Genomic DNA, 22,001 nt, shown 5'->3' with positions numbered 1-22,001 from the left:
CGTGGAGAGTGAGAGAAATACAATTTGTTGGCTTCCAGGTATAGAGGTTTGCATTTGCAGAATGATATCAAGGCACTTTTTATTGGGTTCCATTTTTGAGGGTGAAGTAAAGAAGACATTGTAGGGTTCTAGATTTTGCTGTGGAGAGATGGCAAAGTAAAGATGTGGTTGGTTGTCTTCCAGGTTTGGCAGTGCGGCGGGAGTGTGGAAGTTCTTCCTTGCTCAAGAATTGCTCACATAGAAAGAGCTCACAAACCGTACACTGAAGACCTGACTGCGCACGTCCGAAGAAACGCCCTCCGTGTGGCTGAAGTCTGGATGGATGAGTTTAAAAGCCATGTGTATATGGCGTGGAACATACCGCAAGAGGTAATGACTAGAATTTATGTAATTATCTGGATGCATTTAGAAATAAACAGACCTGTGTTCACAGAGTGTATACTGTGGTTTAGAGTGTGCTACCTACAGGATAAAAATAACAGGATGAAAAGTGTGTGCAAATAGACCACTATGTATGCCAAGATACGTTCTATTCCATTCTATTCTAAAGGACTCTCGTCTTTAAGGTGGATATTAAAGGCAGAGAGCTTACTTTGTAATGTTCTCTATAAATCAATAAAAGAGTGTACTCATTTTAAGCCCCTGACATGATAAAATGAAAGCACCCGGCCAAGAGTCATCATATTTCCATTTCTGTTACAATGAGATGATTTATAGGACTCTTCTTGGCAGATTACTTGTCTTTGTGATATCATGGTTAAGGTGAAATGAAGAGTGCTCCTTTTACATAATTGCTGATGAAGGAGAAGGTTTGAAGTACATTAAATGTTGGCTGTGCCAGGTCTCCTATCAGTTAGTCTACAAAATGTAAAATAAAACATTCTGCTTGTTGGTCTATGACAAATGTTTTACACAGAGAGCTTTTTAAGGTATAAAGTCCTTACTGCAAGAACCTGTTCATATTGGATCTGCTCCACTATGCAACTTGTTCTAATCAGCTTGGCAGTGAAACTCAACTCACCTGATTTTCAGAAATTACTTCAAATGGTAACATCTCTTTCAATTAAGGGGTTAGTTAGAACATATGATGGACAACAAACTGCGATATGTGAAAGAGTGGTGAAATAATAAGGAGAAGAAATACTAGGTTAGCTGATGACTAGATTTGTTTTGTTACGAACCTTAATTTGTCCAAATTTCGGCCAATCAGGTGGTTGAACTATTTTCCGAATTTCAAGCTGAAATATAGCCAAATCACAAACAATGGACAAGCATGTTAACTACGATTCGTGATTCTGAATTCTGCCGTTGGCCCCATAAAAAGAGATGATTGATGGCTGGGGAACAGTGATGGAATTAGGTTTTAGTCACAGATCAAGTGAGCTATAGATGGGGGGGGGGGGGGGGAGGAAAGGAAATAAAATGAAATCTATATTTAATATTTAAATATAACTCTCTTTGGGTGCATTATTTTTACTGATTTTTTATTTATTTTTATTTTTTCGTTTGGTTACTTTTTCTCACATGATCTGTTAATAAAATAGCAAGAAAATTGTCCTACTACTGTACTCCAAAATATATACTAAATATTTATATTATGTATATATTTTCCAGTACACTGATTGGGCAATTTTTACTCCCTTTTGCTTCATCTCATTTATTTCTCAAATTGGTACCAAAATTCAGTTGAGCCAAACTGCCAAATAACTGAAATTTAACTGTATTGAAAAAATTTCCATTTTGAGAAAAATTGATTCAGCTGAAACAACTTTTCTTGCTATGCAGAATTCTACTGATAACTTTGTTTAAAACATGTTTTGTAAGTTTCTATTGTGACTGGAGAATAGGTGATGTTTGAGAAGACAAAGAAAGATGTTCCGTACAAATGGAACAGCCATAGAGAAGTCCTGTAGGATAGAGCTACACACTTGCCAACAATGAAATGCAAATTCACATTTTAACTTTTTGAATGGTTTGATATTTTTTTTTATTCACAAAGTAAAAAGTTAACTTTTGGCATGACAGCTGTGTCCATCACAGAGAATGGTCAAAATAGCTTCAGTGCCAATGAGTAGTTATGGCTTTACAGTCTTCGAAAGTACTGCATCCGTATTTTCTTTTGGATGTCTGTTGGCTCAACCCGCTGATGTTAAATGTATTAACATAGTATTCCTTCCCAGGATCCTGGCATTGATATTGGTGATATTTCGGAACGGAAAGCTCTTAGGAAGAGGCTGCAATGTAAGACCTTTCGCTGGTATCTCGTCACGGTGTATCCCGAAATGAGAACGTACTCCGACAACATTGCCTATGGAGTGGTAAGTGCAAGTTGTTCCATTTACCGTGTGACCAAACATGATTGCTGGATTTGCTACATTCAATTCAACCGCTTCATTTAATGGGTTAAATGCGGCAAAGTATAATTTTATATTGATCTCGTATTACTCACAATACATAAAATCCGTACTAAACAACCATAAATATTCTATAGGTTAATAAATAGCGCTGTGTGACACAGACACATGAGGAGATGTTAATAATAACATCAATTATCAGAAATGTAAAGAAAAAAAAAAATTACTGACCTTCATTAGAAAGCATTAAGAACGCTACCCGACAAGGCTCATCGATACAAACAAGATAATAATCCAGTCTCAGTTTGCAGAGTTACGGTAAGTTTTTTAATCTTGTTTACAAACCAAATGTTGTAATCATAATCCTCTGCTGGAAGAAAATTTTATTATTACACAAAACTCGGCCCTCGTGTTAATTCTTGCGCCGGGAACTATAGGCAACTTTAACCCACTGAAATCTGGACAATTATTGCTAAAATATGATTTTATATTTGCAATAGAAAACCCATAGATAAAGATCTGCAAAGATGTGAGTGAATATGAAATGATGTTTATTCACTAAACTGGCATTTGGAGAAAATTGCAAATTTTCGGCAAATAAAGCTTAATTGGGAAAAATATAGCTGCTGATGGAGAATTTTTTGTAGTTCCCGTGGCAACGCTCTGACCCCGCGGCTCTCGCGAGAGTTGCAGAGGGAGCTGACCTGGGAGCTGCACGGTCGGAGGAGAGAGAAGGGAGCTGACAGGAGCTGCGGTGAAGGTAAGTTACAGCTTCCTGACAGCCCCCGGTCCTTGTCTGTATTATGGCAATGAAAATTGCCATAATACAGACAACTGACTCGAGTATAAGACGAGTGAGTGTTTTTCAGCACAAAAAATGTGCTGAAAAACTCGTCTTATACTCAAGTATATACGGTACCATATATACTCGAGTATAAGTCGACCCGAATATAAGTTGAGGCCCCTAATTTTACCCAAAAAAACCTGGGAAAAATTATTGACTCGAGTATAAGACTAGGGTGGGAAATGCATCAGCTACTGGTACATTTCTAAATAAAATTAGATCCCCCAAAAATTATACTAATTGAATATTTATTTACAGTTGTGTATATAATGAATGCAGAGTGTGTTTGTGTAGTGTGTGTGTATATAATGAATGCAGTGTGTGTGTGTATATAATGCAGAGTGTGTGTATGAATGCATTGTGTGTATATTATGCACAGTGTGTTTGTGTATGTGATGCAGAGTGTGTAACCTTGGTGGGGGGTGGGCATTTTTATTATTTTTTTTATTATTATTTTAATATATATATATATATATATATATATATATATATATATATATATATATTTTTTTTTTAATATTATAAAATTTTTATTTTATTATAATATCATTACAATTTTTATTTAATTTTTTTTCGTCCCCCCTCCCTGCTTGATACATGGCCAGGGAGGGGGGCTATATTGTTCCCTGGTGGTCCAGTGGATGGGCTGTGCAAGAGGGGGGCTAGGAGCAAGCTGTTACTTACCTTTACAGCAGCTCCTGTCAGCTCCCTTCACCTCCGTGCCATTCAGCTCCAGTGTAAATCTTGGGGCTCTGACGGCCACGGCTCTCACGAGACTTACACTGAACGGCACGGAGGAGAAGGGAGCTGACAGGAGCTGCTGTAAAGGTAAGTAACAGCTTGCTCCCAGCCCCCAACAGGGCCGCCGGGCTTGTAATTAGCCCGGCGGTCCTGGTCTGTATTATGGCAATGTAAGTTGCCATAATACAGACACTGACTCGAGTATAAGACAAGTGGGGCTTTTTCAGCACAAAAAATGTGCCGAAAAACTCGTCTTATACTAGAGTATATACGGTATATCAAAATTGATATCTTGGCACGGTTTCCCCGATTAATGATTTAAAGCTGAGAATTACCCACTATTTTAATTCTCATAGATCCTGGAGAAAGTTTCATTAAAAGATTTTATCTCCCACATTAATCACAAATTAATTATAAAAATATAATTTATTGTGAATAATAATAATAATATGTAACATGCGTGATCATATCAGTGAATATTTAGGTATAACATAAGTATACAATATGGCAGTGGTTTAACACAAATTATAGAAAGCCAAATTGCAAGGTAATATTGAAGTGTTCAGTTTTCAACAAGATTTACGATAGGACACTTTGAAATCAACTTAACACAGAACGCAGCATCTCACAGTATTTAACAGCAGCACAGCGTAAAGCAATACAATTTTGGCTGACAGTCAAATCACACTGAATTAACTCTTTCACTGCTGGCTACAATTCTCATAGGCAGATATCCTATTATATTGCAATGACAAATACAATATTTCTCATACTATATCATTGACCATTCCTATGTCCATCCAATAAGAAACATTCTAACCAGATTTTACATTTGCAGAATTTTAACTTTCCTACTTAAGATTCACTATTTTAAATTACATAAACTAATATATCCGGATAATTGCCTGGTATTCTATTTTTAAAGTTAAAAGTAATATAGAGTTCATTGGTCCACTTGCAGGAATGGAATGACCAATTTCATATATTTTTAACGAATCATGACTCCTTAATGTTTGGAATCACCAGTTTGTATCCAAGTATACTCTGCCTTTTAGTAAATTCAATTAATTTAATTACATTAAATTAGATTGAATTAAATAAAACCAGCATAATTACCAGTTATGTTGTAGAATTTTTTATTTCAGATGTGTAGATATGTCCCAGGAATTTTGAATGCAAGTATGATGAGAATTGTGGAAAAAATACAAAAGTTTTCAGAGTTCTGAAGTTGTGTTAATTGGAAAAAATATAAAGAATTAGGTATGTCTAGCTTTGGCTCCAGATGTCAGACCTTAGATGTTAGGTGTGAGTTTGAGTGAGGGTGAGAGTTTAAGAGTGTCCCTCTCTCTCTTGTCCTTAATTTTTAAAGGAGAAATTTTCTGTACGTCACTAATTGATAGGACCAATAGGGAACTGTGGGCGTGTCTTCCCTACAGACTATCATCTAGATTTTGGTCAGTAGATTGCGCAATTACATCACCGAAAATTCTTGTCACGGGATCCATTTACCTTTTTGTATAATGGGTTAACTGTATTTCGTGATGCGTTTGGCGTCATCTTGGTTATCATTTATGGCTACTATTTGTCAAAGAAGCTGTCATCTTCAAAGACTTTGGTTGGTTTTTACCCAGACTTGGTGTCTGTCGTATACCTTTAAATTTAGATTTCTGACACATGTAGCCTTAATTTCACCCTTCCTTACAATTGAACTTTGTTTTGTTTTTTTAGAAAATAAAATTAATTATTTAGTGTTATCTGTCATTGGTGTCTGGTTCTCTTGTGTGAAACTGTGTAGTTAGTATTATTTATACATGTCTATTACACATATTCCACTAACGTTCGTAAATAATGACATTTATTCATTGATATTATATCCATGAATATTCTATATTATTAACTTAGTACTATTTATATATGATTAATATAATTTAGGAAGTTATAAGTGGATATTGTGTGTAGACATCATGTCTTATCTCAGGTTTTATCTCTGCCGAATGTTTACATAAATCGCATTACTTAGCTCAGACTTGAATGAATAGAGTTAGAGAGAAACATTTTGTGTCTGTCTTTGCATTGTAATACAAAGTGGAGTAATCGCTGTTCTGATGGTGACTTACAATATACACTTTTAATTTCTGTCTTAACACAAAATGTCTGCCAATATACATATACTGACCTTTCCCATAGGTTGAGTGGTTGGGAGCTGCACCAGGAGGGGACACATCCATGACCTCTAGTAGAAGGGCACGATGTGTGGCTCGGAGACAGATAGGAGCCACAGTCATTGTGAGATTCTTACTGAGCAGGGAAACAAATCTTTGTTCCATCAGAGAACCTTCGTAATTCTGACACTCTGTTCCAGGATGAAGCAGTTGTGGAGACTTAGTTTCCTTCACAGGTCTTATTCAACCAGCCACGGAGCCCAATGAAATAAGGAGAATATGAACGCTTTCACTCTCCTATAATGGTTCTACACCTATTCTTTATCTACCCAGGCTATGGGTACAGAGATCTGATTGATGTATTAATACATGTGAACTCTGCAATAGAAGGATTTGTTGATGATTACGCATTTCATTGCTGCAAAACTTTCAGCATTTTTGAGTGAGCAAAAAATAAAAATTACTTTATCCCTTTGAAATTAAAGAATTTTTAAAATTGGCAGATTGACGCTCTCAGCCAATCAGAATCCATTTTGCCTAATTATGGCCAGTGCCGAGAATATCCAGAAAAGAGTATAAACTAATTGATGCCCACATCTCCTCAAATGTAAAAACTTCCTGGGGAAATAAAAGAGAAAATAAGCAAGTTCGATGTTTTTGACATAGTTTGTTTCTCTAAATGTTCCTTTTTATACAAAACTAAATCAAAGCCTTGGTGTTTCTTTAATGCACAATAATTCTCTGACTTAATTGAGCCGTCTCTGCTCCAAATGGGGTAATGTAAACACTAAATTATTTATAGCATTCATTAGGCCATAGAACAATGGATTTCTGCATGATAAAAACCTCTGCCTCAGAGAAAGATTGGAGGTAAATGACCGGCGGATCTGACTCCCCTAAGGCAGCAAACTTCTCTCATTGTGCAATGTTTCTCTCACGCCTGCTCTGCTGCTTTCACGGCTGTTCCCGTAAAAGTAGAAGCACTGGATTGGATGCTTGGTCAAGCTGTCACATATGAACACTTAATGAGCAACCACTATCAAATTGGGGATAAAAGTTGCTTAAATTAATGAGGTCATAACATTTCGCAGTTCCTTGGAGAGGTGGCCGCAGTATATATGGCTAATCAGGGAAGAGGAAACTTCTAACAAACCTTCCTTCAAATGTAACTGCTTAAGCCATATGCAAAGAAAAAAAAAAGAGATAAATCCTTTTTAGTGCAAAATGTGGATGTGAATGTAACGAAGGATAAATATATCCACCAATAAATAACTATATTAGTAGAAATTCAGGAAATGTTCGTTCCGTACTTTATTTTCCTGGATAAATATAATCAGCAACTCTGCTGAGTTTGCTCCTCCCACTCGGCTGATGGGACTGGAGGTCCCCCATTGTAGATCCAAGATATAAATAATAATTGAGAGGGATTGCTATATTGCCGTAGACATAATCCATAAAAGAACATTGCGTTTTTAGTATGGGTATATTTCCAAAGCTCTGACATCTGGAGCAGAATACTGGATAAAGGTGATACTGTCAGGATTACAAGTTGATCCAGCACGTAGAACTGTTTCACACCTAGGACTACAGGTAATGTCTTACGGGGCCTCAGAATGGATGGACTTAACGTGCCAGAGAATAGTGAGAATACTTGTCGAGGTTGGGGGCACAGAATGAGACACAACGATGAGGGAAAGCCATAAGTCAGGGAATACAGGGAAGTCAAATGAAGCCAAAGTCAAATAACCACTCAAATAAACGCTCAGAAACACACTCTCGGACAACCACTAGGGAAACCACGACAGGGCAAAGAGAAGTAGAAATGCATTTAAATAAGCCCTTTACAAATTTGATTGGCTGAAATCGGCCTTTGACCCCAGAAAGTGTGCGCGCGTTTCCCGCATGATGTCACACGTATGCCGACGTCGTCATTAGAGTGGGCGGAAGTGGGGCTATAATTTGGCGTGGATCTGCAGCGGCCGGCGTCATACATGTTGCAGGAGTCAAGTACACTCACGCATGGCCGCTGAGCACAAATACCGCAAGGTGAGGATGAATATGTTACAGATACCTGCCTTACACATGCTCTCTACAGAAGTGTGAGATGACCCTCGCTGAATATCCTTTCAAGCAACAGGAATAGACCCTCCTCGGACATATCATGCTTTCAAATCACTATAGTCACCTGACCTCTTGGATTGTCAGAGTAACAGAGGAATGTATAGCTAAAATTAACAGATTCAACAATTCGGGATAAATCTCAGAAATTGTACATGGGACTTCCCTGTCCACGTAGAATCTAATATAGGTGTCTTTTAGTAACTCTGCCAGCCGACTTTACTTAAAGGGCATCCAGACCTCTTCTGCCCATTGGAGTGGTCTGGGTGCCAACTCCCATCACCCATAACCCTGCAAGTTAATTATTGCCGTTTTTATAAACTGCAGTAATTACCTTGCAGGGTTAAGTCCTCCTCTAGTGTCTGTCTATCACGAAAAGTGTTTTAAACAACGTTGGACGTGCTCACGCTATGCATGAGGACCTCCAGCGTCGCCGGAATCCCCATAGGAAAGCTTTGAGTAATGTTTTCCTATGGGAGGTTTAATGTGCGCGGCCATTGCGCATTAGGAGGAGCATGGGCGGAGCCTGACCCAACACCGAGGGACATCGGCGCTGTATTCAGGTAAGTCACTGAAGGGGTTTTAACCCCTTCAGCAACATGGGATGCATTCCGCAGTCCCAGGAAAACTGGTTTATTTTCCTGGCACTGGAGAGTCCCTTTAAACCAAAGGGTAATGCTAATTATTTTATTAAAAGTCCCACTTTACATACTGCAGTCATAACCCAGCTGCACATATTATTCATCTTGCTCCCTAAAGGAAAGGGAAAACAAGGCTGAAACTTGAACACAGAGAGAGATTAAACTAAGGTTCTTGTCTAACCCAGCCTGAAGAAACTCTAACATGTGAAAAATGTACTGAGCAGTGAAGATTTAGTAATATTTACCAATATTGACAGCAAAATCCATTCTGCAAAAGCCACTAAAATCATACTGCAGCAAATAGTTACAAACTACGTCTTCTGCTTGGGTCCAGTTGGCTTTTTTGATGAGCCAGCGTAGTCCTTCAATTAATAAGCTTTTGAAACGATACAATACTGTTATAAAAACTTTCCACGTGTTTTATGTGCAAAAAATTCCCATAGAATTTTCACCCCTTTTCTTTGGTGAGAGTAGCATTTAGGGTGGATTTAGAAATGGATAAAGGGGGTTAGGGGCAGCATTGCAAGCAGTCTGCTTGGTCTGGGACGCAAATTCCAATTAAGCTATTTGTGAATGGCTGAAACTGGAAAGGTTTATAGAGATTTGTCTGATTTGAGCAGCTAATCGAACATGAGCTCGGATGAAAATGCTAAATGAATTAAATAACCGAATCTGTCTTTTATGTTTTGGTAAATTAGCTACATTCCACATACCATTCTTGGCTGAAATCACCAAATTTGGATGATTGGCTGCCATTTAGTACTAAGACAATAGGTCAATATGAATTTATCACTTTACTTCAGTGCATTCGAACATATAATTTGCAATCGAGCCGGTTTATTTTGTGTTACTAAATGGAGTGATGAGATCATAGTGTTCGGCAACACTGATGTGAGATCACCGACCATCTACAATAACATCCATTTTACGAGTTAGTGACACATTTATGTGAAGAGATGTACTGATGGAATGATCTGGGATAAAGGTTCTGACCCTGGTTTCCTCTTTATTTTCCAGCTGCAGAATTCTCTTAAAACAGAGCTGTGTCTGGACCAGGGGCCTGCGACGGACAACATTCCCATCCTCTACATCTGCCACGGAATGACTCCACAGGTACAGCTTTAATATTTTCTCCCATACTGTGCAGCTTGTATGTCTGGGCCTCAGGGGGTGAGTTCCACATATAATGTATCACAGCCTAGCAAGGAATCGGTGCCACAGATAATGTATTACAGCCAAGCAAGGATTCAGTGCCACAGATAATGTATCACAGCTGAGCAAATAATCGGTGCCATAGATAATGTATCACAGCCTATGAAGGAATCAGTGCCATCGATAATGTACCACAGCCGAGCGAGGAATTAGTGCCACAGATAATGTATCACAGCCGAGCAAGGAATCAGTGCCACAGATAATGTAGCAAAGCCAAGCAAGGAATCAGTGCCACAGATAATGTATCACAGCCGAGCAAGGAATCTATTCCACAGATAATGTATCACAGCCGAGCAAATAATCGGTGCCATAGATAATGTTTCACAGCCTATGAAGGAATCAGTGTCATCGATAATGTACCACAGCCGAGCGAGGAATTAGTGCCACAGATAATGTATCACAGCCGAGCAAGGAATCAGTGCCACAGATAATGTAGCAAAGCCAAGCAAGGAATCAGTGCCACAGATAATGTATCACAGCCGAGCAAGGAATCAGTGCCACAGATAATGTATCACAGCCGAGCAAGGAATCAGTGCCACAGATAATGTATCACAGCCGAGCAAGGAATCAGTGCCACAGATAATGTATCACAGCCGAGCAAGGAATCCGTGCCACAGATAATGTATCACAGCCGAGCAAGGAATCAGTGCCAAAGATAATGTATCACAGCCGAGCAAGGAATCAGTGCCACAGATAATGTATCACAGCCGAGCAAGGAATCAGTGCCACAGATAATGTATCACAGCCGAACAAGGAATCAGTGCCACAGATAAAATAATCTAAAAAATACAGAATTAGTTTTAAAACCTTGTATATTTAATTATGCCTGGGGATTAATGGCTCAGTATCCAAACAAGACTCACGTGCGATTCCACGAGCAGCAGAATTTCATATACGAGATAGGTCTTATTGTTTGATCAATATTGCATGGGAAACACAAGGGTGCCAAGTCATCATTTGATAGAGAAAACGACAACAAAAATCAAGCAGAACAATGTTTCTGTCGAGAAGTGCTCATTATAAATCGTGTGTGTGTGTGTGTGTATTTTTTCTTTTTTTTTTTTTTTAATCCGAGGGTTCTGCGCAGTATCTTAGCTGTACCTAGAACTGTGATCTCAGATGTCCCACCTGGAATCTGCTGATTCCACTCGCCCAACTTGGGGATTTATCTCAACTGGGACTACTACTGTCTTCACTTTCCACATCATTTCAAGCTACTCTTTTAGTCGTTGCAATTTGTCCAACTTGTCATGTTCCTTTTTCCTGATGTTGTTGTCACCGGGTATTGCCACATCCACCATGACTGCAGTCTTCCGTTCCATATTTACCACCACTATGTAAGGTTGGATGGCCACTACTTGCTCATCTGTCTGGATCTTAGCCTGGTCATTCTCAAATACTCGTTATGGTATCTACCATCTGGACTTCGCAATCACAGCAATTGGTTGTGCCTCTCGATGTATGCTGTCCCTGTTAACATCTTGCACCCGGCTACTATATGCTGGATTGTCTCAGAGGCCTTTTTGTACAGTCTGGGTCATGTCTGGTGAGGTAGGTTACCACTTCTTTTGATCTGGTGCTTAGTGCCTGTTCTTGTGCTGCTAGGATTAGTGCCTCAGTGCTGTCTTTCAGTCCTGCCTTTTCCAGTCACTAGTAGGATTTTGTAATGTGAGCAACATCCACTATCTTCCGGTGGTACACTCAATGGAGAGGTTTGTCTTGCCAGGGAACGTCCTCCTTTTCTGCATCCTCAAGATGTTGTTGTCTCAGGCATTCCCTTAGCAGTTCATCTTTGAGAGCCATCTTTGTGACATACTTGTGGTGGCTTGACACTCATCAGGCCCCAAACTCCTTCCTTCCGGCTGGTGTAACGTCTCTGGGTGATGGATTTCAGGTGGAATCCTCAATTCATAGGGAGTAGTTTTTGGGTTTTGACATCGATGGTAAATAGCTCTTCTCTTGGCAAGGTTATTATTCCAGCTGGGTACCTGATGGCTGGTAGGGCATATGTGTTGATGGCTTGGAACCTTTTCTTGCCATTGAGCTGGGACTTCAGGACCTGTCTGACTTTCTGGAAGTACTTTGATGTTGCTATTCTCCTTGCCTTTTCCTCATAGTTGCCATGTGTCTGTGGTACCCCCAGGTACTCGTAGTTCTTCTCTACATCTCCTATTTGACCTTCTTCTACTTTCTGCCCTCATCATAGCACATCACCTTGTCATATGCCACATTTGATACCCCCTTATGTTATTGTCCTGGAATTGGCTTCTAGCATTTTCCACTTGCCTATGAACTTCTTAATGAAGGCTTTTATTGTATTTTTTGTTTTTATTGTGTTAACCTTGTATAGAGCCAAGCATTCCAGCATCCATGTGTGCGGCATTGTGTCAGATTTTCTTGTAGTCAATCCCGGCCGTGCACAGATTGGTGTCTCTGGTTTGAGAATCCCGTGTGACTGCTTGCCCTACCAGTAGTTGGTGTTTTGATCCTCTGGTGTTGTTTCTAATCATCGTTGGATGATTTCTCATGTACTAACTGACATGCCCATCGATTTTTGAGGCGATGATGCATGACCACCCTTCCATGTTGTTACATTACCACCTGTTAGGGTGGGGTGGAGGATTCCCTTGTATGCTTGGATTATGTAGTGGCATTACCAAGGTTTACATCAGTGTACCCCATGATTGGTTTTGGGCATCCAGTGAGTTTAGCTAGCAGAACAGAAACTCACATAATGCTAAAGCAGACCGAGCGTGGTAATAGCTACATCTCCAGCGTCCACTGGTAGTGTGAAGAGGCTATTTACTGGGTTTGGGTGTTATGCTGTCTTGCTGGTTACATTCTTCTTCTTAAAGTTTATGATTAAATTAGTTGAGTTTTTATTTATTTTTCTAATTCTTCAATACCTTTCTTAATCAGATGCTAGCAATCAACCTTAAAAAGCCAGAAAGCTATAGACATTAATCATTAAATTAATTAATTATTAATTTTGCAGATTTTTATTTCTACACACCTAGGGATGAGAATAATTTCTCGTTTTTTGTTTGATATATTTTATCGGCCCGTGTCTACCCTTTAGAGTAATTTGCATAAATCTTATGCACAATCTGTAGTTGGGAAACTGCCGGGCTCATACAGAATTTATTATACCTCTATCCGGTGAGATGACATATACATAAACTAATATTAAACCACTGACTTATTCAAAGTGACATTTTACATAATGTATTGAGATTATAATTTAATCACTTCGTTATCCGAGAAAATACATAGAAAATATGCCAAAAATAAATATATAGATAAAAAATATTCACATTAAAGAAGATGCTTGCCTTCTTGTTTTCAGCAATCGCTGGATGTCTGCTCCATTCACTGTGACGTTTGCAGGAGGTAATGGCTGAGCATTTCTCAGCCAGTCCTGGTGGTACCATTGCTTTTATTGAGAGTGCAGTAATGTGCGTTGGGAGGTGATATAATTGAGTACAGCTATCTAATTATAACTGTAGAGCGAGGTCCAGCAGTAGCTTTAAATAGTTTCCTTCATAGAAAACGAGAATTAATCTAGTCATTGTGACTGTATGGTTCTCTACTGAAAAGCTGAATGATCTGTATCTGTCTCCCATAATTCACTGCACCATAAAAAAACGGGTGCCTGGCATTTTATAGCGAACCAAAATGATGCTCTGCATAAAGCTCATCAGGTGTAAATGATATGCATGTCTATTGTGGGTTTATTGGTGGCTTCTAGGCATCATCTAGGCAAGTTGTCTATTGTAGAAAAAAGCAAAGGGGATTTACCATAAGGAGACCTTAGGCAGCTGCCTAGGACCCAGTAGTTAGACAGGGGCTAGTGAAAGTGCTTGGCCACATTCATCCAGGGGTCCCAAACTGTTCACAACATGCTTAGGACCCTGTGGGATGCTTCTCTGTTTGGCACTATTAAGCATCCCTCTTTAAAAAACATTTTGTTGTTGTTGTTGTTTTGTTGGTATAATAAGCATGGAAAGAGAGAAAATGTTTTTTTTTTGTTTTTTTTTTGTTTTTTTCCTTGCATACAGCACCAGTTGTTTCCATGCAAGCTTGTTTCCTTTATATCTTTGCTTAACTGTTCACCTCAGTTTTACTGATCTAGAACTGATTGTTTTCACAAAATATGACTAATAAAGCATTATTAACCCCTTAAGGACTGAGCCAAATGTACAAGTTGTGAACAAAACAAAACGTAAACAAAACCTGGCATTTGCGCTATATGTCTGTCCAACCGTAATTCACCTCTTTCATATTAAATGCACCCACCCTTATTATATATCATTTTATTCAGGGGAAACGGGGCTTTAATTTAATATCAAATATTTAGCTATGAAACATAATTTAATATGAAAAAATGGGAGAAAATAAGAAATTTTGTTATTTTTTTTAGTTCTACATGACATTTTAACTGTCAATGTCATAATACTGTTTGCTGAATACAAATATGTGTATTTTATTGCAGTAAAAGCAAAGTCTCGTGTAAAACAGTACCCCCTATGTATAGGTTTTATGGTGTTTTGGGAAGTTACAGGGTCAAATATAGCACGTTACATTTGAAATCCGCCAGATTGGTTACGTTGCCTTTGGGACTGTATAGTAGCCCAGGAATAAAATTTACACCCATAATGGCATACCATTTGCAATAGTAGACAACCCAAGGTATTGCAAATGGGGTATGTCCAGTCTTTTTTTTTTTTTTAATTCTTTATTTTTAAGTGAAAAAGGAGATAACAGTAACAGATGCGTTTGCCATGCCCCAACAGCATGTACACGCGATACAGTAATGTACGTCGATGTAGTAAGGCATGACATAGGAACACATTGCACATTTTTATATAATGACATGAAAACTGATTTTAAACTTATATACACTTGAAATAAAAGATGAGAATGCAAGAATTGACAAAGTATGTTAGCTGGTAAGCATTACGCACAAATTGCACCTTTTGAGATTAAGCAGTGTATGAGACATGTTCGTTCCAGCTGTCTGAGCATTAAGCGACTATATGCATCCATGAACTAAATTAGCGTACCAGGTTAGACTGTGTTTCTACTTCTTTTTTTTCACTATAAGTGTAGTTAGTAAGGGGATAACAAAAGCAGGAACATGCATACTTCTACTTTCCCTAAGCTTATTTCTAACACAGGTTCACAAGACATGCATTTCTATCGAGACTCTATAACAAGTGAAAACGATTATCAGTATTATTTTCCCACAGGCTGTATAGCCGCTGGGGGGTCACACCTTAGGCTATCCATGACCAGGGGGGGAACCCCAGTGTTGGGAGCTAGATGGCCCTGTAAGGAGGGGTAGTTCTATGTTAAGCGGTGTTGCCTGAAGGGTTACAGAGAATCCATATAAGCTCTACATGTGGGTGACTGAGCTAAGTAAGTTAGCATATTGCTGAGGTACTTAAAAAAGCCTGGACTCTCTGCCTGGGGTGCAGCGAGGATATTTTACCATTGATGCATTAGTAACGCAAGCATGGTAAGTCAGGTAATCATAGGTCTCGACCTGTCACTGCAGTGTAGTTACTACTTTAACTGGCATAAAAAAACAACGAAATAATAAAATGTAAACACAGAGATGAGCAAGGCTAACGAGCAGGCGTGCAATAAGGTGTTCAAACTATGCACAATGCGGTGGCTAGTCTCGGCAGCAGTATACAAGAGGGCATAGCGTTCATTATGACCTGTACGGCAGGACCATGTGTCGTCCCTGTTTTTGGGAATGCAGGAGCATAGTCCACCTCCGGTGCATGTCATCACATTCAGCCGATGCCGGCTCTGGAGACTTGACAGGTGGGCCTTGAGCAGTTGCGGAGTTGGTGCTGCATCAAGAGACAGTCGCCTGTGCGTCCCGGAGAGTCACCCTGCCTGCGTCTTTCGCCACTTGGAAGCTGTGTTGCATGCCGGTTAGCCTTGTGGCCGTCTATTTGGGCATATGAGCGCAAGGTTGTGCTTCTTTGGCTGGAGGATTCCGGTGTTGCTGAGCGGTATGTGAATCGCGTAGGCTTGGTCTCTCGTTGGTATGTGTGCGGGTGGGTGCTGGAGTCCGGGAGGCACGTCGCTGTTCCCCACCGTTTTGACCTCCGTGGTTGGCACTGTCTGGAGGCTGTTCTGGGGGCTCTGGGTGGGGCTCTGCTCAGGCAGCGTCGGATAGCCGGGCGGATCCATGCCGCCACAATTTGCATCGCCAGCTTGAAGTGCCGACCCTTTGTGTGGAGCAATGTCCAGAGGCTAGTGCGGAGCTAGTCAAAGAAATCTAGGGTGTGCTTGGGTGGTCTGATGAGGTTGTTTTGTGCCGCCATCTTGCAAGGGCCCCTGTAGTCCCGTGCGTTTGCAGGTTTGGTCGCTTGGTTGAGACGCTTTTGGGGGGTAGTCGTCCCCAGCGAGGACCGGGATATCCCCCGCCGGTCCAAAGGGGGGGGTAGCGGGGCAGCATCCGAGTGAGCCTTATGGGCAGGTTCCGTGTCGGGGGATCGGCCGCCTCCCCCAGGCCTCAGGCCCCGCTCCAGTGTAGGCCGCGTGTCCAGTATGGGTGCTCGTTTTGTGTGTCGATGCGGGACAGGTATAATTCTGTTCCCTGTGTGGCCCTGTATTGGTTTTGGGGCATTTTGTGCTGCTGGCATGATTGGATTGTTCAGGCTAAAGGGTTTTGTGCTAGTTGGCATGAGAGCCCTCATGGAGCACTGTCAGGCCCCGCCCCCCGTCCAGTCTTTTTTAGTAGCCATTTGGTCACAAACACTGGCCAAAGTTATCATTAGTATTTGTTTGTGTGTGAAAAATGCAAAAAAGCCAATTTTGGCCAGTGATTGTGACTAAGTGGCTACTAAAAAATACTGGACATACCCCGTTTGCAATACCTTGGGTTGTCTACTATTGCAAATGGTATGCCATCATATGGGTAATTTTCATTTTTTGGGCTACCATAGGGTCTCAAAGGCAACGTAACCAATCTGGCAGATTTTAATGTGAAAAAAATGAAACACAAGCCTTATATTTGACGCTGTAACTTTTGAAAACACCATAAAACCTGTACATGAGGGGTATTGTTGTACTTGGGAGACTTCGCTGAACACAAATATTTGTGTTTCAAAACAGTAAAAAGTATCGCAGCAGCTGTTTGTGCATGAAAAATGCAAAAAACTTCACTTTTACTGGCGATATCATCGTTATAATACATTTTACTGTTTTGAAACACTAACATTTGTGTTCAGCGAAGTCTCCCGAGTAGAACAGTACCCTCCATGTACAGGTTTTATGGTGTCTTGGAAAGTTATAGGGTTAAATATAGTGCTAGCAAATTAAATCCCTTTACTTTCGGCATGGGTTGTCAGACAGGTCCCGTAATTAATTAAGATACCTAATTATGTAAAAATATTACATAAATATATGTGTAGAATTAATATATGTATATTAATACGTATATATACGTATGTGTGTATATAATGGAAAATTTATTCATACTTACCGTAATTTTCTTTTCCTGGTTATATGCCATGGCAGCACAACATTGGGTAGCTCCTCCCTATCCCCATTGGACAGGAATAATAATTAAGCCGTATAAGTACCACCTCCTGCCCCTCCTTCCCCAGTCACGTGTTCCAGCAATAGCCCCGGGTGGGACCCTTGTGCTGCCATGGCATATAACCAGGAAAAGAAAATTACGGTAAGTATGAATAAATTTTCCATTTTCCTGGCCATATCCATGGCAGCACAACATTGGGTAATACCCAAGCAATAAACCAGGGAGGGAAAGAGACACAGACTCAAAAATTTTATAAATGCAAAGTGTATTAACACCACAACAAGTGACAGACACAGAAATCAGGTATTGGATACAGACAGGACTGATTTAGCAAATTGATCAGACAACCCTGCTCTGACATCAATTTGGTAGCTCCTAATGAAAGTATTAGAGGAAGACCATGTAGCTGCTTTACAAATGAGTTCAGGGGAGACATTAGCTGCGGCTGCCCAGGAAGAAGAGAGAGCCCTAGTGGAATGGGCTTTAAGACCCACAGGGACCGGATATCCGGCGGACTGATAAGCCAGAATGATAGCCGCTACTATCCATCTGCTAATGGCAGATTTGGGAGCTTGTGAGCCCTTTTTACAGCCGCTATGAAGGACGAAAAGACTGTCAGAAGAACGCCAAGCAGAAGTCCTATCAATATACATCCGGAGGCATCTCACTAGGTCCAGAGAGGACAGGTCAGCAGAATTCCCCATTTCATGGGAGTCCGACCTCAGAGATGGAAGAACAATATCCTCATTGATGTGAAAGGAGGAGGTGACTTTAGGTCGAAATACAGGAACCGTACGGAGGACCACTCTGTCCTTGTGGAAGATAGTAAAAGGCTCTTTGATGGATAGAGCATTGAGCTCAGAAACTCTCCTGCCAGAGGCTAGGGCCACCAGCAAGGCAGTCTTAATAGAGAGAACCTGTAGGGAAACTGAATCAAATGGTTCAAAAGGTTTCAGCTTCATGGCATCCAGAACCAGAGGGAGATTCCAGGATGGGACAAATGGTTTAATAGGAGGTTTCATCTGTAGGACACCTTTGATGAATCTGATGACATCAGAGTCCAGTGCCCATCTATGACTGGTTAGGGCGGACAAGGCTGAAATGTGTACTTTGAGAGTGTTATAGCTCAGTCCTTTAGCAAGGCCAGATTGCAGGAAATCCAAAATATTGGAGGAGGAGGGATCTTGAACATCCACATTTCTGTGAAGGGCCCAGTTGGAGAAAACCTCCCACACTCTATAATAAGTGGCTGAAGTGGAATGCTTACGTGCCCTCAGCATAGTATCAATAACGGCCTGGGAGAATCCTCTGTTCAACAGCCGGTTCCTTTCAGTTTCCAAGCCATAAGGTTGAGAGAGACAGGGTCTGGATGCATTACAGGACCCTGGAACAGAAGATCCGCAACTTTGGGGAGTGGGAGAGGAGGTTCCACCGAAAGACTCAGAAGCAGAGGAAACCAAGGTCTCCGAGGCCAATAAGGCGCAATCAGGATAAGAGACACCTGCTCCGTTCTCAGCTTCCTCAGGATAGCCCAGGATAGCCCATTCTGAACCTCCAGGGGCTTGATCAGGCATCCCTTCCCAGTGCCAGGTGGTCTTCTTTCGTGAAGAAAAGGGCTACCTTCCTGTTGGCCCGAGAGGCTAGAAGGTCTACTTGAGGGAGACCCCACTTGTCCACAATCATGCGGAATACCCTGTGAGCTAGGCACCATTCCCCTGGATCTATTCTGGATCTGCTGAGGAAATCCGCCAGTTGATTCCGTTTCCCTGGGAGATGGATGGCTATAATGCTTGCCAGGTTTCTCTGAACCCACCGCATCAGGTGATTCATTATTTCCATCATCTTGCAGCTCCTGGTACCCCCTTGGTGATTGACATAGGATACTACGGTGGAGTTGTCCGTCCTTATCTTCACCCATTGACCCTTGAGATGGATCGAGAAGCATTTCAAAGCTTTGAGGACAGCCAGAAGTTCTAGCAGATTGGAATGAACATCGCTTGTCCTGAAATTCCATTCTTCCTGCGCAAAGTTGTGGAGATAATGAGCGCCCCAACCCAAATGGCTGGCATCCGTTGTCACGGTCCTCCATGCGATGTCCCCTAATGGAAAACCTTTGGATAGGTGTTTTCTGTTTAGCCACCAGATCAGAGAATGGCGTACCTTCAGGGGAAGCTTGATGGGCTGGAACAGGTTCCCGGATGAGAATCGACTCAGGAAGTTGGCTTGGAATGGTCTCATTCTCCACTGAGCCCATCTGGTCAGACCTATTGTGGAGGACATGGAACCAAGGAGGCTCATTACCGCCTTTGCAGGGGCAACCAAGGATTTCAGCATTCTTCTCAATAACCTCCTGAGTTTCAGTATTCTTACTGATGAGAGCTGGACAGTACCCTTTAGAGTGTCGAAATGGGCACCTAAGTAAACCATAGATTGCGTTGGGTGGAGGTGGCTCTTCTTGGTGTTGATCTTCCAGCCGTGAGCTTGCAGAAACTGAATGCTGGTAATAGCCTGGGATGTCACAGAATCCATGTTGTTTCCTAAGATCAAGACGTCGTCCAAATAATGGTAAATAGCAATGTTTTGCTTTCTGAGCTCTGCGATGAGAACAATCAGGACCTTTGTAAACGTTCTTGGGGCTGTGCTCAGTCCAAAGGGGAGGGCCCTGAACTGGAAATGACCTTCTTCTACAGCAAACCTCAGAAACTTCTGATGCATTTGGGCAATGGGTATGTGAAAATATGCGTCTAATAGATCTATAGACCGCATCCATTGGTTGGGAGACACAACCTTTATTATAGACTGCAGGGATTCCATTTTGAATCTGTGAATGTGCAGATGCTTGTTCAGTCTGTGCAGATCCAGAATGGGTCTCCAACCCCCTGAGGATTTCCTTGTTAAGAAGATGTGGGAGTAAAATCCTTGAGTTCTTTCGCCTGCTGGCACTTTGACGATGACCTTCTCCTTCTGCAAGGAAAGGATGAAGTTTTGTAGGGCCATGCACTTTTCCTTGTCTCCTGGCCACTTTGTGAGGTGAAAGGACCTGTTGGGAGGATGCTTGAAGAATTCTAGCAGGTAACCTCTCCGAATAATATCCAGCACCCAAACGTCGCTTGTGGAATTGGTCCATTTCGAAAGATACTGGAGAAGACAAGCCCCGACACCTTCGGTTTTGGGCCGTACGTAGTCATAGATTCCTCGGATCTTTAGAGGAAGATGAACCGCGTGACCTGCCTCCTCTGTTCCCAGAAGGGGCACCTCTCCTTGGTTGAAATCTGGAGTATTCCCTACCAGGCTTGTAGGACCTACTGTCACGAAAGGAATGGTACTCTTTCCGGGCACGAAAGGATCCTTTATACTTCCTCTCTTGGGGTAGAAAGGCTTTATTTCCTTCAGCCGCCCTCTTAATGCATTCATCCAAATTTTTGCCGAATAACATACTCCCGTGATATGGCAGAGAACACAAACTATTCTTGGAGGAAGCATCGGCCACCCAAGATCTGAGCCAGAGTGCCCGCCTGGAGGAAACCGAGAAGGACATATTTCTAGCAAGGTTTCTCACCAGATCCACTGCGGCCTCCGAAGAGAAATCAATCGCTAGACGCATATCCTTTAGGGCATCAACAATAGAGGAACGGTTTCTGCCCCTCTTGATGTCCCCTTCCAGTTCCTGCAGCCAAACCTTCATAGCTCTTGAAACAGACGTGAGAGCAACGGCAGGGTGGAGACTTGTGCCTGAGGCTACATAGGATTTAGACAGGTAGTATTCCATCTTACGATCCATTGGATCCCTGAAGGAGCCTGCATCATCCACTGGCAGGGTAGTGCGCTTGGCTAGCCTAACCACCGCAGCATCAACCTTGGGTGGAAGATCCCATGTTTCAGCATCTTTGTAATCAAACGGGTATAATCTGGAGAACTTCCCTTTTGCAGATGATCTCCTATCAGACCTGGACCATTCTTCTTTAATAAGGTCACTAATAGTGGTATGCAGAGGGAAAGCCGCTCTTTTCCTTCTAAGATCTGAGAAATAGCGGTTAGATGTAGAGGGTTCCTCCTCCGAGGGTTCTTTCAAGGCAAGGGTTTCTCTGACCCGAGCAATCAAATGATCCACCTCCGCAGGTATCAGGAAGTCAGGATCAGGCATAGCATCCTCCTCCGAGGAAAAAGCCAAGTCTCTCAGCGAAGCTGTATCCATAAACTCATCCTCCGAGTTATCAGGAGACCAATCTGACGGCTCAGAATATCTAGGTCACTTGTGGGTCTTACCAACCTCTCTGATGCCCCGGGCAACTGCATGCTTGATAAGCTGCCTAAAGTCCGGTGTTAACTGAGAAGGTCCAGCAGCTGCTGAGAGACAATTTGAACAGA

At 41.5% G+C, this 22,001-nt stretch overlaps 1 protein-coding gene across 2 annotated transcripts in view; it reads left to right on the top strand.

The window, feature by feature from the left end:
- Positions 1 to 22,001, top strand: part of GALNT18 (polypeptide N-acetylgalactosaminyltransferase 18) — a 315,863-nt gene that overhangs the window by 265,190 nt on the left and 28,672 nt on the right. For both annotated transcript variants that reach the window (XM_063438892.1, XM_063438893.1), the window contains exons 7-9: positions 184 to 369; positions 2,181 to 2,318; positions 9,878 to 9,973. In XM_063438892.1, the coding sequence (XP_063294962.1) occupies positions 184 to 369; positions 2,181 to 2,318; positions 9,878 to 9,973 (420 nt within the window). The remainder of the gene's footprint in view (positions 1 to 183; positions 370 to 2,180; positions 2,319 to 9,877; positions 9,974 to 22,001) is intronic.

Source organism: Pelobates fuscus, chromosome 12, assembly GCF_036172605.1.
Source record: "Pelobates fuscus isolate aPelFus1 chromosome 12, aPelFus1.pri, whole genome shotgun sequence".
NCBI classification, from domain to species: Eukaryota; Metazoa; Chordata; class Amphibia; order Anura; family Pelobatidae; genus Pelobates; species Pelobates fuscus.
The sequence above is the reverse complement of the archived record's forward strand: the minus strand, read 5'-3'. Positions and strand labels throughout refer to the sequence as shown.